Raw genomic sequence first — 20199 nt, 5'->3', positions numbered from 1 at the left:
AGGGCCTGACAGCGGCGAGGATCTCCCGGTAGACAGCACGAGGCTGGTTACCCTTGGAGGGGCCCTGGAAGCCCAGTGCATTGTGAAAGTGCTGGATGAGAATCTAGAGCTTCCAAATAGCACAAGAGTAGCTATACAACACACCTGACTTTCAAGACAGGCCTTTTAGGGCTGGTATGTGCATTTGGGGCACAATACAGGCTTGTGGCACTTCAGACAATAAAGATAGAGCATTTAAGTCTCTGGCTTCTCCTTGGGAGTGATAATTGTGAAGGAAAATGGCTTAGATGTTACGAGCAAGACCACGTTGGGAGGTCTGTTCTCAAAATTAGTCAAACAACCCATAAAGGAGATGGCTGTCAAAGCCCCTCCTGTCCGAGCAACATGACTCTGAAGGAAAGGAGCCCCCCACTGGCGCAGTGCAGGAGCACACCTTTCCAAACAGGAGGGGAATTCGGGGGTGTCTAGGGGAATGGCTGTGCTGCCCCCAAAGAGGCAAAACCTTTCCAGGAAAGGACTTGGAGTAACCATCCCTGGCTCCTCCTCCATCTTGAAGACAGACCTGGTAACTAAGGAGGGAAACAGGCAACAACAAATCCTATAGAGGGAAGAGTCACAAATCAAGGCAAGAACCACCGTACACACACACACACACACACACACACACACACACACAAGCTCAAGCACACACCTGCATACACGCTCATACCTGCACACGTGCTCACACACACCCCTGCACACGCGGGCAGTGCCGCAGAGAGTGCCCGTCAGACACACAGTCAGAAGATGGTAGCAGAGGCCAAGCCGGTGAGGGGAGCCCTCTGCTGTCCCTCTATGTCAAAGAGCAACTGCTATTCAGCAGCCTTCAGCCAGTTACCCCAAAAAAGTACCCAGGTGAGCACTAAGACCACGGGCAACTGAGGACTTATTGACCTGTCTTTCCTCTGCTTTAAAAAAAAGCATTTTGTCTTGTGCGCTGACTGATGTTTTTGGGGAGTGAGGCTGTACATGATAAAGTCAAGCTTTACCTGATACAGCTACAAATGAACGGTCTCTCAGATCAGCATTAACAAGTTTGTCTTTCCCCCGCTTGACAAGTTTGTCTTTATGAATGGACTGCTCTCTCAGATAACCACTGGCAAGTTTGCCTGTCCCTATTCCTTGCAATTTCTCTTCCTTTGTTTGACAGGTTTGTTTGACAAGGAAAAGGGAGTTAAACAGCAGCTGTTGAAACAAGCTGGCGCCTACCGTCCCCATCTCCATGCCGACCCCCGCCCCTCCCCTAGGCTGATCCTTGCCCATCTCCCCCTTTGTATAAATATCCCTGCACCCTGCCAAAGAGCAGGCCGGTGGTCTTCCAGCCATGAGCCTGCTGCCCTCCTTATTTGTCGACAAATTAAACCACTTTCCTTTTCCTCAAACTCCATTTCCTTTTTTTATTTAATAGTTTATTTTTACATCATCTTGTGCCTTTTTCCATCTTAGTTGTAACCCCCGTGGGTTTCCCATCACCAAATCACTCGTATGCCATCACCATAGTCCCATGCACTCCCCGCCCCCATTTTTGATCAAACTCAATTTCCTTTTATTGGCTGAGAGAAACTGACGCTGGCATTTGGTAACACATCTCGTGCCAGGAATGCATCCTTACACTCCCTGGTACCTGGGATGCTCCACGTCACATGCTATTTTAGAAGCCTGGTTGTGTGCACAGGATGAAGCAGATGTTAACGAAAGACTCGAGCTGCAATCACGTTAACTCTATGCACGTCACTCACTGAGTCATGGGTGGGAGTAAGGCCAAGAAACCCAGACCTTTACCATGTCCAAGATCAAGGCGAGCCAACAGGAAGACTTTACTTTTCCAGAGTCAACCACAAATTATGGACCCAGAAGTACTGTGAGCCTCGAGGTTCTCACTAGCACAAGAAAACAACTGGTACTTCACGAAAGGCAGGAACACAAGCTTACCCCTTTCTCTTTTAGGAGAGTCTTGGTCCCACCATATCATGAGGGGAAAAAAAGGTTAGTCCTCAGAGATTAAAAAAGAGCTCCAGTGTTGATGAGAAAGTATCTGACTTTATTAGCAAAAGCCAACAGAAAAAAAAATGCACTTACAGTACAGCAATGACATATACTCATCATGGAAGTCAGTTTGCATGCTTCACGTGGAAGGGAGGACAGTGGAAAGATCATGAAATTTGGAACTCAGAACATCTGAGGTCACCTCGGGCTCTGCTACCTACAGTACGACTATGGGCAATTTACTTGATTTTTGTGAGCCTCTAGAATGAGGGTAACAAATTGACCTCCAACCACAGAAGGTTGGTATAGGATGAAATAAGACAACAGATTCAAAAAGTACTTTGTAAACTGTAAAACACCCATAGCAATATTAGCTGTAGGTATTACCAAGGCCCCCCATGACATTCCTTTAAAGAACAGAAAGAAAACAAAAGAACTCCAACAAGGGGTGGTGCGGATCACAAGCTACCAAAACGAACAGTGCCCTCACTTGGGGATGCAAAAAGCCCCCTTCAAGTAAGCACCATGCGTTGTGGGACATCTGCAACAGGGCCAGGACACAGCTCAGTCCCCAATGAGACCCCACAGCACGGTCAGCAGCCAGTCCGAGTCCCCTCCAACAGGCAATGGTGAAGAGAAAAGTGGCTAGAAAACCAAGGAGCATGGCCTTGAGGGGGTGACTGCCCACAGTGCTGAGCTGGTGCGGGAAGACTGTCATGGCACAAAGACCTGGGAGCCACGTCAGAGCAGTGGGCTGGCACAGAGGTCTCGGGCTCATCCGCGCCTCTCTCGCTGCCAGGAACCACATGGAGGGCAAACAGCAGTGGTGAAGACATGCCAAAGGGATGGCCCAGGCAGGGCGGCCGTTCTCGTCCCCACATTACCTGAACCCGTGGGCAGGAACCACGCCTCATTTGTCCTCCCGGAGTCATCTCTGTCTATGAACTGACCTTGCCCAGCTCTGTCCTCCCAGGGTGGACATGGATAGCTTTGCCTTCATTTGTAAGGCTTCCTTAGAGCTCACTCCAACTTGAGCATCCTTAGGAGTCAAGGATAAAGTAGCTAGAGAAAACCAGAAACTGGTACTTGGGTACCAGGCATTCCAAGAAGGAGAAAACAAGAGCGCAGAGCTGGGCATGGGGAGAACCAGCCACAGCCCACGTGAAACAACCCACAGCCACGGCCAAAGCCCCCACACACACACACACACAAAGCCCCACAACCAATAGCAATAGTAGCTGTAGGTAGTACAGCTCCAAACAGATGCTCCAAACAGAAAGAGGTACCTGTGACAAACTGTCTTTTCCTAAGCTCTAAATTCTCTTTCCTGGAGTGGAAGTATAGCTGGTACTTAGACATGCGTGTGTGGAACGGCGTCAGTTAGACATACCTCAGAATCAGTGAAAAAGTTGTAAAGGAGAACATCATCAAATTCTAAGCCTTTTGCTTCATAAACTGTTAGTACGAGTGCCAAGCCCAGCTCTTCTGGAATTTTCTCCTTTGCGATTTCATTGGCTACGAGGATAACCTAGGGCGGGGGTGGATGGGTGGGGGAAGGATGGAGAGAAAAACATCAAATTTGGCAATGAGAAATCTGGTAAAGCTCAGCCCATTGCATAAGAGGCAGGGATTGTCCTTAAGAGAAATGCCCAGCATTGGACTTGGTCAGCCAGACTAGTGACGGCCATCTACCCATCTCGGGAACGAAGGCATTCTGGGACAGATCTATTATAATTCCATCCTGTGGAATCATTCAGCCTCTCAGAACCTTTTCACTTGCACTTTGCCTTTTATTTCAAAATATACAATCCCACACACTCACCTGATGGGCTCCAAATTCAATGGGCTGGGTTTTCCTTTTATTCCCTCGTAGCAAAATTGCCAAGTCGCTTACACTGCAAGACTCCAGGACAGTTGGTTTGGGACCATCGAAAAGGCCAGCATCCCTCGGAAGACGGTCAAAAGATTCCGGAAAATAGAACTGGAGTAAGTCCACCACTCCAGATGCCAGATTGAGAATTCCTGGGATAAAGCAAAAACATGTCTGCTACTGGAGAACATGACCACAGTTTTTTTTGGTGGGATTTTGGGTGTTTTTGTTTACTTTGTTTTCCTGAGACGCAGTCTTGAGAGTATACTGTACAACTGCAAGCTGATTTCTAGCTTCCATTAGAACAGCACGCTGGCCCTGAGCCTCATTACTCTGGGCACCCTAGATGACAACAGACCTGTGTTACTGTGCTAAGGCTTGGGGAGATCTCAGTCTCACCCAATGAAAGTCACTTCCTAAAGACAAGTTAAGGCAGAAATGTAATCTAAACAGACCTTCTAGACTGCTAATATAAAGGACTAGTGTGGATGAGAAGGAAACAAGAAGTATCCTATTTCCTCTCACCAGTGTTTAGAGGCCTGGATGCAATGTTACCATGGTAACAGCAGCTGGGGATTAGCTGGGGACAGCAATCAGGACCTCCTTTAACATGAGGCCTTTACCCACCGAGAGAGGAGTATACCAAGAAAGACTGACAGAGTTGGAGAAAACATTCGCCTACGAGCTCTCTCCCTAGGTCCCACTCCTTGCGCAAGCCCGGCAGCAACACTGACAGTGATGCTCACTGAATAGTCCCAAGCAGCACCTCTAAAAAATCAGCCCATCATTGCTCACAGCAGCCCTGTGAGACAGATCAGAAATCTAGCTTTTGTAAGTGGACTCCATGGTCCAAGAGTTTAAAAAATATTTCCAAGCAGCAAGATTTAAAGTCTAGTGGGCAAAACATTCTAGATCTCTCTGCTATTCTTAGGGGCACATGTCCATCGCCTAAAACCAGATAGCCTACGAGACTCGTGGTGGTACACCATGAAATAGGCAAAGGTGTCCCCACTGCTATGACCAAATGGAAAAGGGAATTAAAAAAAATTTATTTAATATAATAATTTATTTTTACATCATTTTGTGTCTTTTTCCATCTCAGTGATAATCCCCATCACCAAATCACCCATGACCATCACACCATAGTCCAGTGCACTTCCCACCCTCCCACCCCCCATTTTTGATCGGAAAAGGGAAATCTTACTGTCCAACAGTAACACTGTTGAAAGGAATCAGGGCAAGGAGATCATGAGTGCAAGTGGGAACTTGAATCTAAGGATATCAGCTGCGATCGTGGCACTAGCAAGGACAGAGATTTACATTAATGGGAAAATCAGAAAAGGGCAAGTGCTCGTTGCAGTGAAAAACTGGAATTTACTAGATAAATACATTTCCTATAAACACAAAATACAAATAAATGCTATCATAATATAATGATCATAATATAAATAAATGAACCTTGACAACGTTATGCTAAATGAAAGAAGACAAACACGGAAGGCGACATATTGCATGATTCCATTTACATGAAATTCCCAGAACTGGCAGATCCACAAGTGGACCAGTGGTTAGGGAGGAGGGGCAGGTGGCAGCAAGGGGATGGGGATCTGCGAAGAATCAGTGACAGCCAATGGCTATGGGGGCTTTCTGGAGGGTGATGAAAATGTCCTGGAATTAGGCAACAGTAATGGTTGCGTATCTGTGAACTCTGTAAGTTGCATGTTTTATTTTATTTTAAACGACACACTTTAGGGCCCTCCCTGGTGGCTGCAGGTGCTAAAGTCTCAGCACTATCAAGCTATCACCAGCCCCTGTGGCCTGAATTCAATCCCTCGCTAAGGATCTAACCCACAGGTGCAGCAGACCCCTCCTGCCTTGTCGATGCTCCTCTCAGCAGTGTATTTGAGTGAATCTGCCTGTTCTGTTCCCCACTCTATCTCTGGTGAATCCTCTGGCCTGCACCCAGTTGTTGCATAAAATAAAAATAAATCTTTAAAAAAATAAGTAAATATGGCCTTCCCTGGTGGCGCAGCAGGTTAAAGCACTGCACTAAGAAGCTAAAGCCACTTCAGCATGAGCTCGATTCCCGCCTGCCCCAGAGGTGACCACATGGCGCTGCAGACCTCTCCTGACCCGCCCGCTGCTCCCCTCAGCAGTGTACTTCGTCGATCTGCTTGTTCTGCTCCCCACTCTGTCTCTGGTGAAGCCTCTTGCCGCCCCTGAGCCTCTGGCCTGTACCCCAGTTCTGTATGAATAAATAAATAAATCTTAAAAAAAAAATAAGTAAATAAACACACTTAACACAGGTTAACATTATGCTATGTGACTCTCAATTTAACAACCCAAAGAAAGATGAGGGAACTACTCACTAACTAGCTTGCATTCACTATAAACATCAATTAAGTGCGTACTATAAATTCATGTGATGTTTATGTCAGAAAGGAAGATCAGAGGAAATGAAGTAAAATGAGAGGAGTGAATGGCCTTTTGCTTCCAAATTATTTGAACAAAACTTCTGAAGCAGTTCACTGTCTCTGGGAAATGTCCCCATGGGAAACACCCAGAGAGTAATTACTTGAAGGCCCATTTCCAGCCAACCATAGCTTGAATTTTCTAACCTAAATAGTAGCAGACATCACAAGATCTCTTATTGATGTGTGTTTTTACCAAGAACTCTACAACACTCTACAGCCACCCTCACTTCAACTGCAGACACCTCGCAAACTCTAGGCACTGGCTTCAAGCCAGCCCCAAAGCAGTACCCAGGTACCCCCCCGGGGGGGGGGGTGAGCCAGACCCCGACTTACCCGAGTGCGACCGGTAATTCTGGTACAGCTGGTGGATCTTCTTGGGCTTACGGACTGCGCACTGCTTGTCGGAGGTGCTCTTGCTGGCGTAGTGGAACAGGGAGCGCAGGTCGCTGAAGCGGAAGGCCACACCCTTCATGATGCTCTGCGCCGTGTCCCCAGTGAGGAACATGGCATTGGGGTCATTGATGCACTTCATCAGCAGTGCCAGCTCGGCTTGAGTGAAGTCTTGGATCTCATCACCATAGAGCTCATGGATGGACCACGGGAGTGCCTGGACCTTCGAGAGCCTCCGGGAGAGGTTGTAGAGAACATCCTCTTCGTCAAAGTAACCTTTCTGAGACCTGATCTGCTGGTATAGGCAGAAGAGGCCATAGATCTCGCTCCGGTCTTCCTTGAAATTGGGAGACCGTTTCCTCCCCAACTTCTTGTAGGCTTCTTCTGTCAGTCTCCCTTGGGGGCAGCTGAGGGCCTCAAAAGACCCCTTTAGAAAGGATTTTATTTCTTTCCAAACCAGTGCGGGGTTGTAGGAAGTTTTCCCTTTTTTCATTTTGGGCCATATTTCACTGGCGAACACCTCAAATGTCACGTACACCCGGGGGTCACACTCACCCTGCCGCGGTTCCGTGGCTTTCTCCTCCTCAGTATAGTCCCCTTCTGCCTCCCCCTCCTCCTCCTCCTGCCAGTTGGGGATGGTCAGCTCCTCCTGCGTGGACCACCCTACGATGGTTCTTTTCAAGCTGCCATCTTCGTTCCTTAGGAAAAACGGTTTGGGCAGTGAGGCATCCAGGAGGAGCAGCAGCTGCTTGGAGGTGACAAACAGGGGAAAGTTCTCGTCCTTCAGGTCCTGGAGTCTGTGAACGTTGGGCTCCAAGGGCTTGTAGTGACTGGTAGCCTGGGTAGACTTGGAAAGCTCAATGAAATTCCTCTGCACCTCCTGGCACAATACGTGGTTCTTGGTCACAAAGATCTGATGTAAATGCTCCAGCTGGTGGGAGCTGTCCGGGGCGCGGTCTTCCGGGGCGCAGTCTTCTGGGGCGCAGCCTTCCGGGGCACAGACTTCAGCCACTTGGCCATGTCCCTCTACCTCCCCGCTGGCTCCCCCTGTACAGGAATCGCTCTCCTGCTCCTCATCTATGCTGTCGGCTAGTTCCACTTCGATGGAACCTTCTTCTTCCTCATCCTCAGCCTCCTCCTCTTCCTCTCCACCCAGATCCTCCTTTATGGGTTCCATTTCCAACCTCCTCTTCACCCAGAGCTGTTTGGCCAGCAGCGGGCTTCCCGCTTGCTCAGCCTTCTCCCAGTAATTGTGGAATTTCTTCCACAGCCTGTACAAGCAGCAAGTTGTCTTGCCAGTACCACTGCGGCCAATGAGGATGATGGGCTCCAGCGGCTTGGGGTTGAGGTTGATCACCGAGTATTCCAGCTCCCCCACCCGGAAGGGGTACTCCACTGTGGTCGTCATGTCGTTGAGGATGTTGAAGGCCATGTTGGTGCTGAAGCTGTGGAACTTCATGATGTTGTACTCTGTCTTCACGGCGCTGGCGGGGGGGAAGTACTCCGGCTCCACCTGCTTGCTGCTCCTTTCTGCCTCGGTGTCCTCCACGTAGCAGCGCGGTATCCGCCTTTGAGTCTTCGTGCTGACCAGGCCTTTGTTGATGCCCTTCAGTTTCTTGCGCAGGATGCAGGCCAAGCCTCGGTTGTAGGCACTGCAGATGGCGTTGATAGAGTCTGACAGTTTGTTGTGATCCAAGACAATGTCCCAGATCCGGATGATTTCGGTGTAGACCCGTCCTGATTTCTCTGTGGAATATGAGTTCCTCTCCAGGGTGATGATCTTTTCTGGGTTCTCGCTGCATCTAGGGGAGAAGTCGATGGCCAGTTCCCACAGCATCCTGGCTCCTTTGTCCAGTTTGGCCTCAAAGAGATGGATGTTTCCTTTTAGATGCTTGAGGCGCTTCTGCAGGCTCTGGGTCCACTCGCCATTCCCCAGCTGCTGGATGGCCAGGATAATCTTCTTCTTCATCACCTTAGACATTCCCTTGCTGGACATTTTCTTGAGCATTTCTGAAGTGCACTCGATCTCCCAGGTCATGTTATCGAAGTCCTGGAAGCAGGCCTCGATCTCCTGCATGCTCTGGTCCTCCCGGTCCTGGCAGCTCTCCCTCCCTGTGAGACACTCAGGAACCGGATGTGTGGCCCTGAAGCCTGCCTGAGCACATCCCTCCCCTGCGTCAAGGATGGCAGGGATACTCCCACTGCAGTCAGAGCCCACTGCCCCCAGGGTTCGCTGGAACTGGTCTCTGTCTACTTCCATGCCAGCCCCTGCCTCCATTGGCTGGGAGCCCTGAGGACAGTCCTCTGGGAGGGACCCATCCAGTTCAACCTGCTGAATCAGCACCGTGATGTCCTGTATAAGGCGGTCTCTCAGAGAGCAGGGCCCGATGTCACCAGGCTCCTGCCTGGTCACCTGGGCATCAGGGGGCGTCTCCCAGCTATCTGGGACCACAGCTCTTTTGGGCTGGGATTTGGCAGGGACGTTGCATGGTGATGACTTGAGTGAACCTTGGGACTTGAGCTGAGGTATGTGGCCAGGGGTGGAGGGCCTCGCGAGCTTCCCTGGGTGGGCAGAGGCGTCCTGCCGGTTCCTGCGCCTGTTGTCCATCACCGCTTTGTTCCAAGCCAGGAGCAGAGCGTCATTCTTCTTAACCCGGTGCCGCACATCTTTGCCTTCTTTGTTCTTCAGGTTTAGGTTGATGTCAAACCTCGCCAGCAGCTCCAGCAGCTTCTTCATGCGCTTCAGCTTGCCCTTCTGAAAGAGGATGTGCATTAGTGTGTTCCCATTGCTGTCCTGGGTGTTGGGGTTGAGGTAGAAAAATTCGCTGGGGTTGGACCAGTAGAGATCCAACAAGTGGCTGAGGAAGTCAAAGCCGATGTCAGCTGAAAGACAAACAAAGCCTTGTGGATAACGAGCTGCCCTCAGGCACATAGAGGACCCCTGGATTTGAAAGGCATCTCAGAACACTGAACTTTCCTAAGTATTTGTTACCCATAAAATAGCCCAGCAACTCTCAACTGGGGGGGGGGGGATTTTCTCCCCGGGGACAGGTGGCCATGTCTGGAGCATTGCTGGTGGGCACAGCAAGAGAGGAGCTACTGGGTGGGGGTCAGGGACGCTGTTAAATGTCAACGGTGCAAGGTGGAGAAATCACCTTATAATACACCCATAACTTATGTAACTTACATACTCCATAAATGTAAATTTATTTCTGCATAACGTTTTCAAGGGACCATGACAAATTATAAATGGGTTGGCAGCTGTGAACCGCCAACTTTAAAACTTAGGAATCTTTTATCATCAACCCTGACCATTGATGTAACAGTCACTTGTCCCCATCAAGCTATGGGTGACGGGCGCATCTGGCCAAGAAATGGGTGTTTTTCAGATGGCTGGTCTTCCTGACCATAAAGACCAAAATGCACAGCACCAGTCCTAATATCCAGTTTCCTTGAGTGCAAGAGTAGTTAACTAATGAAGACTTACCTTTCTTTTCTAAAAAGACGTGGAGTGCAGCATGCAAAGGAGTATCCCCTTCCCTGAGAGAAATGCCACGGGGATCTGCACCCTTAGTCAAGAGTAGAAAAGCCAACTCGAAGTCCTCACGTTGTAGGCACATGGTGATCGGCCTCTCCTGGTGGTCCCCAAGACCCTGGGGCAAGGCTGGGAGGACAGAGCAGAGGGCACTTGTAAGCTACATCCTCTGATGGGTTCAGCCAGCTCACCTGAGCCTTACTGCTCCTCATCCCAAGGACAGAATGGACACAGCCTTCCTGGGAAACAGAGGCCTCCAGAGCCCTCACAGTGCAAGCCCAGCTCTTTCATCTGCCCAGGTGGGATTTGATGAAAGCCACCTCTCCAATACCCCTCATGCCCCCTTCAGCACTGCCCTGAGGTGGGCAGCCATGAACACTTGGAATCCCAACATTGACACCCAGCCAGACACCAGGACACCAGGACTGCTCCTTCCAGCTTCTACTGGAGAAAGCCCATGCGTCCTCATTTATTCTCCATCTTCTCTGACACTCCTCAGCCCCTGCAGCCCCTTCCTCTGTGCTGGGACCATGCATCCCCTCCCACTACGGGCACCATGACCTCCCTGCTGCACAAGTCTTCAGCAGCCTGTATTAATTCCCCTCTCTGTTCATGGCCCCTCAGCCCAGAGATTTGCTCAATAAGTACTTGCTGAATCCTGGGAACAAAGAATTCCATACAAAGACCATAGTTTCTAGGCAGAAGTAGTAATGTTAGATTGTGACCAAGAGGTGCCCAAAGCCCTAAACAAATGGGGAGGGTGCATGGTGTAAAACAGTGTCCTGCCATCTCCAGACAAAGGCAAAGGCAGCAGACGCTTATAATGTGAAAGAATTCCAATGGAATTAGAGTGCACAGAGAGAGGAGAAGGAAACCTTTCCCAATAAATCACCCCAAGTCACCCATTCCCTTGTGGGCAAATGCCCAAAGTGGGTTGGCCTGAAGTGGGGCCTCCGAGGGCTGAAAGCTTGCCAGAAGGCTAAGGCGCTTTCTGCCTTAGCAGAATATAGAGAAGGGGTTCTGAAGCAGGTCCCAGAAAGCTGGAATAGAAGTAGGCACCACATCAAGATAATGGCTGTCATTGTCAGCTCCCCACATGTCTCTCATCCATGTGTCTCTCCAAGGGTCTCTGCTCCAATGTCTCTACTCCAGTGTCTCCTTCCCAGCAGCACTAGCGTGCAAGTGGGGCCCAGAACAAGAAGCCTTTTTTAGTCCTCCTGCCTTTGCATTACACAGCTCCACCTGGCCACTCAAAACCACCCCCTTGTTTCCAGGAGCTAGTCCAAGGCGGCTGTGTGTAAGTTGGGGTGGGGAACCCAGTACACCCCCAAAAGGAGGTCTGTTTGTAACAATAACACACCACAAAAGGAATAGGTTTGCACAAATAAACTGTAAGAGGTTTCCATCTGATGGAGGAAAGAATGCAAGGGAGGCATCACAAGACTGACAAGATGAGTAGAAGGGGCTAGTTTAGCAATTAGCAGGTAGAAGGGGCTAGCTTAGCAATTACCACAGCCATAAAATCAAGGTCCTCAGGCACCAAAGCCTGGATGCCAGGATGTCAGCAGGAGGTTCCAGCAGATAACAATCTGTTTTGGGTCTGAAGCTCAGACCCAAAAGGTGAAAGATAAAGACAGGGCGATGAAGCTCATCAGGGAATTTCCGGTCCTTTCAGATTCTATTCAAGTCAACAAACCTAGGCTTACAAGGAGTGAGCCCCTCCCAAAGAGAAGCTGTCTGTGAGTGCAGTCTCTGCACCAGCATGGGCAGCAGTCTTCTGCCCATCTGTGACTATGCAGGTGCTTCTTTCCACCCACTCTCTTCCTCTGCAAGGCAGCAGCCTCCTGCCTGCCCTGACCTGTACCATGCCGGGACTTCTCCCTCAGTGGATGCTGCTCTCCTAAGTCCACATGCCTGCAACCATGCAGGCCTCTCACTCTGCAAACCTGTCCCTTCCGGGGCAGCTCTTCCTGTCGGCTTGTGCCTATGCAAGTGTCTTTTCCTCTCCTGTCTCTTTCTAATAAACTTCCTCTTTAACTATAACTGAGACTCTGTCTCATGTAGAATCTTGCTGTGTGCCACTGAGAGGGGAGTTCTGGTGAAGCCTTTCCCAAAGTGAACCCAAGGACCCTGAACTCTAAAAAATGACATCATATCCACTTCCTGATTGCCTTGAATGAAGCCAATACCTTTGTTGGTATTTGGGGAGCCTAGGACCCAGGGGTAACCCTCCTGTGAAGGGCATTTCACCTGAAAGAGGGCATTTCACCTGAAAGCAGAAAGCAAGCAGAAACAGAACGAGGCACAAGCCCAAGAAACTGCTACACGAACTCATTTAATATGCAAAACAGCTCCAAGAAAGATAGACTATTACCATTCCTGTTTTACAAATGAGGCCAGGGAGGCAAAAATAGCACATTTAAGGCCACAACAGCTAGTAGTGGCATCAGCAGGGATGGGGAGTGGGGGGTGGGAGGAGGTTGGTGATTCTAAATTAGTTTTCAAAGTAAACCCAATCCAGAGCTCCAGACACACATCCAGCCAAGTGTGACTTTGCTGATTAAAGCAGCAGATGTGTCCACCCACCAATTACTTGGCTGTTACTTTTAAAAACAAGCCTCCAAATCCCAATCTGCTGATTAGAAAAGAATGCCACAGGGCTAACTGAGAAACGCAAGAGTTGAGTACAGGGAAGGGGATTCAGCAGGAAAGGAGAAACAAACACTCTCTCATATGCGGTTTTTCACCCAAAGAGGCTGAGAAGACAATAAAGGTAAGTGGAGTTCAAAAAAGTGCAGTTTGTGTAGGGTCACATCAACTTCCAGGGCCAGGCCCACCATGGCTTCAGAACAAGACTCAGTGCACGAGGAGGCAGAAAGAATTTAAAGGCCTCTCCAAAGGTCTCCGGCGACAAGAGTCCCAGGACCATGGACAGCGTCCAGGGCCACGTCTGCGCATGCTCACCTCCGCCATCTATCAGGTGGCGGAGGAGCAGGGTCCTCCGCTGGTCCCAGGCGCTGAGGTGGAGGATGAAGGAACAGAGGTCGAGGTCTGAGAAGTTGTAGTCTCGGATGAAGCCCTCTCCCAGCGGGGGCTCCCCGCTCACTTTGCGGGTCAGCAGCAGGAGCACTTCTGGCCACTTGTGCTTTTCCAGTAAAAACTTGATGCAGGCGTTGGCACAATCACCACTAATGTCACAGACCAGGTCAGGAGGAATTTCTTTCAAAAACAAGAATACACCAAACTTCAGGAAAAGGTTCATATGATTTGTCACCAACTACAACTCAACATGGTGGGTGCATAATTAATGCAGGTAACCAACTGGTATTTTTTTTTTTAAAGATTTATTTATTTATTCATACAGAACTGGGGTACAGGCCAGAGGCTCAGGGGCGGTGAGAGGCTTCACCAGAGACAGAGTGGGGAGCAGAACAGGCAGATCGACGAAGTACACTGCTGAGGGGAGCAGCGGGCGGGTCAGGAGAGGTCTGGCTCGCCATGTGGTCTCCTCCGGGGCAGGCGGCAGGCGGGAATCGAACTCATACGGAAGTGGCTTCAGATTCTCAGTGCTGTGCTTTAACCCGCTGCGCCCCCAGGGAGGGCCACCAACTGGTATTTTTAAGCACTGGGGAAACTGTAAGTAATTAATGACTTTGGGGGTGCTAATTAACCATTTGTGAATGGCAATATAAGTGCTCTCTGTGAGCTTCTGGGGAAGGTGAAAAATGCCCTGTGGAGAGCAAACAATGGTATTGTGCCTAAGGGAGAATACTGACTTGGCCATCAACCCAGCTTTAAATTGTGCAAAATATTAAGAGTGTGTTCTGTTCAAGGAATCTTGAAACACAGGGACATCCTAGAGAATAATTGGGAAGTTGAGAGTTGAAGGGTGATGCTGAAAGGATGGTTTAATCCCGGTTCTTTATTTTGTATCCCAATGTGTTTAAGTGCTTTCATCTGACTGGTAATGTCTGAAGACTGGATAACAGTTGTCCCAGTTCATCCTGCTGGTGTACCTTATGAGTGGAAGACTTTTTAAAAAGATTCTTAGTAATCCTATTACCAGTCAGAGCAACTAAAATTTTAAGACAACAGTTAAATTTGAATTTCAGTGAGCCAGGGATTAGCATATCTGGAACATACTTAAATTTAAATTTTTCCCCCTTGTTTATCTAAAATTCAAAGTCAAAGTCAACCAATATTCTATCTTTTGTCTGGTAACCCTACCAATAAAAATGCTGAGAGGAATGGAAGAAGGGGAGAAGTCAAGCATTACCTAAAGAGTAATTTGTTTCTTAACTTCTCTATGAGAAATCCCAGCCCTACAAATAGCCCCACTGAACCACACTAACCATTTGAAAAAGTACTAAATTTCACCTACTTAGATTTCTATAATCTTCCTTGATTACTAAAATACATCATCTAAGATCTTTCCAAGAAATTTCCTGATTTCCCTATAATGAAAACAAATAGTATTCCAGCTATAATAACTTTATATCAACTAAATGGTACAGAGAAGAAACATCTGTGATACTTTCCAAGTGACTGCATAAACAAAGCATAAGTCTAGGAGGACCTGTGAAAAAACCAGTTGCAGGGATTGCCTTCGCAGTAGGATTAGAAGCACAAGGATGGGACCCTCCCTGGTGCACAATGGATTAAAGCCCAGCACTATAAAGCTATCACAGCCACTTCAGCACGAGTTCGATCTCTGGCCAGGGGGGTGACCCACATGGCGCGACAGACCTCTCCTGACCTGTCTGCTGCTCCCCTCAGCAGTCTATTCCAGTCAGTTTGCCTGTTCTGCTCCCCACTCTGTCTCTGGTGAATCCTCTCACTCCCCCCGCCCCATACACACACCCCATACACACATCAGGGATGGATGATAGACATTTCACTGAAGAATATTTTGTGTTGTTTGAATGTTTTATGTGTAGATCATGACATTTCTCCTTTTATTAATTTTTAAAGAGTATTAGAAAAAAGTTTTACGTGCATATATCATCTCTAACACAACTGAGTGCTGAGAATAATTACCTTGCAGAAAAGAAAGGTGGCGTAAGAACCTCTGAACCACTTCTTGCTTCAGAAAGTTTTTATGCGAGAACCCATTTCCAGAGTTCATGTACTTCACCAGCTGCTCCAAGGTTCTCCGGAAAATGTTGCTTTCATTTGCGGGTCCCTCACCATTGCTTAGTCCTGAAAAAAAAAGCACCAGGCATATAGAGATCACTGCTGAGGCAAACTGTAAAACTGATAAGTCTTTGTCCTCAGTGCTTCTGCCATGTGACTTTGCAGCTCCTCCCATTGAGAGCTAAATCTGACACCCCCCTCCCCCATCCTTGATTCTGGCCTCGATTCTGGGTGCAAATAAACAGAATGCAGTGGGGTCTGGTACCCAGTTCCAGGCTTGGGCCTCAAGAGGCCTCGTGTAGCATTAGCTAGGCTCCAAGGGCCCTGGCCTGCCGTGGGAGCAGGTCCAGACTAAGGGACAGCGGCGAACAAAAGAGTGAGTCAGTCCAGTTGTCCAAACAGAGCCCCATAGCTGTGAAAGGGCACGGCCATAATCAGCAAGATTTGAAGACATTTGAAAGAGTTCAATTCATAGCACAAGAACAGCCCAGCCCAAATCGTTGACCTGTAGGATCATGAGCTAAACAAATGCTCATTGCTTGAAGCCACTGGGGGTGGAGGCAGTTTGTCTGGCAGCAGCAGATACTGATAGAGCAGTTTAGGGAAGTGATGGTGGGAAGATAGCTGAGGAGCACAGTGACACCCAACTTCCCAAACCTTCTGTCCCAGTGCCCAGCCAAGAGGAGGGAGGCATCTCTCTGGCTAGTGAAGGGAGGACAGTGCCCTTTGGTTCAATTTATTTGAGAAACTTAGCCATATAGAAAACACCCACTGATGGAAAGTTCTAAAGGGCAGAGTTTTTATTTGGGGTCTGGTTATAAACTCAGAAGCGCTCTTGGTTAAAATGCAATCTCATTGGGGGTGGGGGGGCGGGTAGCAAAACCTGAGCCTTTGCTTTCTCACCCAATGAGTGGGAGGGGCCTGGCCCATAACATCAGTGATGCCTATTCTACTCCTGACTCTGTCTCTGGTGAATCCTTTCACCCTACCCTCCTCACCCCCTGCATCGCTGGCTTATGTCCTGGCTCTTCTATGTATAAATAAATAAATCTTTAAAAAGAAAGAAAAGTATCATGGGCATTGTGTAAGTCAGTACCCCATATGGGCAGACTGAAAGCAGGGTGCCGACTGGTGCTGAAAGGTGCTGCTCCCAAGCTGCTTCCTGGTCTTGGACTGGTTGAAACAGATGTGGTGAGAGACCCATGGGCAGGTTGACTATGGCAGCTTTTATCTTGATTTTGATTTTGCTCTTTTCTTTTCAGACTTGTCTGGCTCCTTCTGCCCCTTTCCTATGAGTCCCTGTCAGTGGTGCCTTGCACTTGTCCCAGGCTTTCAGGCCCCTGTGCACGGCTTTGGGCCAACCCCGTTTGTCCAACGAGGGTGTTACCGAATGACAGTCTCAGTTTCCCTCAGCCAATAAAAGGAAACAGAGTTTGAGGAAAAGGAAGGTGGTTTTATTTGCCGACAAATGAGGAGGGCAGCAGACGCATGTCGGAAAGACCAGACCACCGTCCTGCGCTTTGGCAAGTTACAGGGCCGTTTGTACAATGTTCGACAAAGAAAAAGGGGAGGTGGGCGAGGGTCCGCGAAGGAGAGGAGTAAAAGTGAGTGCTGGGATGGAGACCAGTGGGCACCAGCCTTTATTTACACAAAGACAAACGAAAATGGGGAATCAGCAAGAGTAATGGGGAGGGGCAGGGGGCAGCACAGGGAGCAAGAGGAGTCGGTGCAGCGAGCTTTCTCACTATTTGCTTTTGTTTGGGTTTTCTTTCCTTGACCCTAAACCTGTCAAGACAAGAGAAACTGCAAGGAGAGGAGAGAGAGAAAAAAGTAAACCCACAGTCAATTAAGAGCTCTGGGTAAGCCAATTCCGTCATAAATTTGTCAAAGGAGGCAAATCTGCAAACGCTTATCTGAGAGCCCATTCGCTGTATCAAGGGGATGGGTAACTTCGGGTGTCTGAATCTTTGTCTTCTCTTTATTGCACACTGATTGTATTAAAGTTCCTTTCCATTAAAGGTCTTATGCACTCTACAGTATGCTTTGTCTTGATGTGGCAGATCTATTTAGCAAAATCTATTTAGAGCAGGCAGGTTTTGGGGGTTCGGGGTGCCCTCTCTTCCTGCCCTGGTCCTCTCCCAGGACCAGAGAACAAAGGGCTCAGAGTCATGGATTTATTCTTACTCTAAACGGCCATGGCCATGGCCACACATGTATCCAACAAAAGAATCACAAACAACCCGAGAAAAATCTAACAGCTGCTCAAGACGGGAGAGGTGCTGCCATCTGGTGGCGGCCATGAGGGGGGACAGTAGAGACAGTGACAGGATCCCACCGGGAGTAAAGTCTTCCTGCTCAAAGTGGTCTCTGGCACCAAAGTGGTCTCTGGCACCGTGGCGACTGGTGAGAAACTATCACAAAGCCGCTAAATCAAGGCACATTTCCGCGCACTCCCACAGAACCGTGTGCATGCTAATGTCAGGGAAACTGGTTTAGAGACCAGCAGAAATCTCCAGCAAGATCCTTTATTTCCCAGACTTTGCTTCTCCTTAGATGCAAATGCCACTTATCCAAAGATGCCGACCTTCATTCCCAGTATCTTGTGTCCTCTCTTTGCTTTGCTTTTCCCTCCCACTGTCTTCTGAAGCACTACTTTGGATGAGGAGAACATCCTGGAGCTAAGTTTGAAAAAGAAACACTATTCACTAGTGGGCAATAACTTAATGACAAAAGTTTAAATCAATTACATAAAATCTTTAAATTTCAGTTTTTCAAATGCCTGAGCAACAGGCATTTCAAGTGCTCATAATCACATGTACCTAAAAGCTAGCCTATCAGGAAAAAGTAAATATAGGACATTTCCATCGTTGTAGAAAATTGTACTGCATGGTACTGGTCTTGTAAGATTCCCCATCCCCATCTCATGTATTAAAGTTTGTAAATGCAAAATCTCTGGAGGAAATATATGCACACAACTCTCTCAGCCATGTGGGAGTGCAAAGGAACACTACTGTATCATATATGACCCTGTGTAGAGACCTTAATCACAGATTGGCACTCAAGGGTTCCACTGCTAGAAGTACTTCAAGAAGTTCTTTATGTAAAGACTCCAACTTGGGGGCCTCCCTGGTGGCCTAGAGGTTAAATCTCTGCACTGTCACCCCTACCAGCTCAGTTCAATTCCCAGCCAGGGAGGTGACCCACATGGTGCAGCAGACCTCTCCTGACCCACCCACTGCTCCCCTCAGCAGTGTACTTCATCGATTTGCTTGTTCTGCTCCCCACTCTGTCTCTGGTGAGGCTACCACCCCCTCTCACTACAAACCGCCCCCCACAACATGGCCCAGTTCGTCTATGCATAAATAAATAAAGATTTTAAAAAGATTTTAAAATTTATTTATGCATACAGAACTAAGGTATAGGCCAGAGGTACAGGGGTGGTGAAAAGCTTCACCAGAGACAGTGGGAAGCAGAACAGGCAGATTGACGAAGTACACTGCTGAGGGGAGCAGTGGGTGAGACAGGAGAGGTCTGCCGCACTGTGTGGATCACCTCCAGTGCCAGGATCGAACTCTTGCTGAAGTGGCTGCAGGTAGCTTGCAGTGCTGTGTCCTAATCCATTGTGCCACCAGGGAGGGCCCCAACAAATAAAAATGTTATTCGCCAGCCTGATAACTACCATCTTCCTCTTTTTCAGTTTGTATCCATTTCTTTTGCTTTTTTGAATTCCATGTTTCCTAACAGTCTATCAATATTCCTCTAGTGTGACAAGGAAATCTCATAGTCAGTGGTCTGGAAAACCTGAAGATAATCAAATATCCAAGAAGTTTCCCATTGAGTGTCGTGGGGGTTCGGCTTCACTGCACCTGCTGCCACCACAAACTACCATTAGCCCAGTGGCAGGCCTGGAACAGGCAGGTCCTTCCAGTACACAATTTTCTGCCCAGTAAATTCTAAAAAATAGAAAGGGGAGAAGCTCTAATTCTACTAAATCTCTTTCTTTGGTTCCAAACCTGGATCATAGATTTAGTTGGTGAAGGAGGAGAAAGATGGGAAAGTAAGACTCTTTCTCTAAAGTTAAGGACTAGATTTTAGGACTAGAACATATTCTACAATTTTATTATGCTAGGAAACTGAAAACAATCAAAACTTTAAAACTAGTTGAACAACCTAGAAGAAATAATAAAGTCTTAGTTATCATACAACTTCCCAAGAGAGAATCAGGAAGAAATAGAAAATTTAAACAGACTGATCACTAGTAAGGAAACTGAAGCATTAATCAAAAGCCTCCCCAAAACAAGCATTAAAATGAACAAACAACATAATGAGTAGGAGAAAATATTTGCAAATCATTTGCCACTAATTTACATATGCATAATATATGGCATACATACTATAAAAGAATTCATACAACTCAACATTAACCAAAAACAACACAATTTAAAAAATGGGCCGAAGATCTGAACAGACACTTCCCCAAATGAGACACACAGATGGTCCTGCCCACCCCCAACACATGGAAAAATACTCAGCAGCTCTTACTATCAGGGACACGTAAAGCAAAATAACAATGAGATATCACCTCGCATCTGTACAGATGGCTACTGTTAAAAATACAAGATACTGGGCCCTCCCTGGTGGCGCAGCGGGTTGGAGCACAGCACTGAGAATCTAAAGCCGTTTCCGCATGAGTTCGATTCCCACCTGCCCCAGAGGTGACCACATGGCGTGGCAGACCTCTCCTGGCCTGCCCGCTGCTCCCCTCAGCAGTG

The 20199-nt window shown here is 48.2% G+C and overlaps 1 protein-coding gene across 1 annotated transcript in view; it reads right to left on the bottom strand.

Annotated features, from left to right (window-relative positions):
• Positions 1-20199, bottom strand: part of TRANK1 (tetratricopeptide repeat and ankyrin repeat containing 1) — a 79408-nt gene that overhangs the window by 24408 nt on the left and 34801 nt on the right. The window contains exons 10-15 of the mRNA XM_004676637.2: positions 15332-15493; positions 13259-13513; positions 10247-10423; positions 6703-9642; positions 3848-4047; positions 3416-3553 (exon numbers count right to left, since the gene is read on the bottom strand). Coding sequence (XP_004676694.1) covers positions 3416-3553; positions 3848-4047; positions 6703-9642; positions 10247-10423; positions 13259-13513; positions 15332-15493 — 3872 coding nt within the window. The remainder of the gene's footprint in view (positions 1-3415; positions 3554-3847; positions 4048-6702; positions 9643-10246; positions 10424-13258; positions 13514-15331; positions 15494-20199) is intronic.

Source organism: Condylura cristata, unplaced genomic scaffold, assembly GCF_000260355.1.
Source record: "Condylura cristata isolate star-nosed mole 26May11 unplaced genomic scaffold, ConCri1.0 scaffold00004, whole genome shotgun sequence".
Classification (NCBI taxonomy): Eukaryota; Metazoa; Chordata; class Mammalia; order Eulipotyphla; family Talpidae; genus Condylura; species Condylura cristata.
This window is presented reverse-complemented; position numbering and strand designations above follow the sequence as displayed.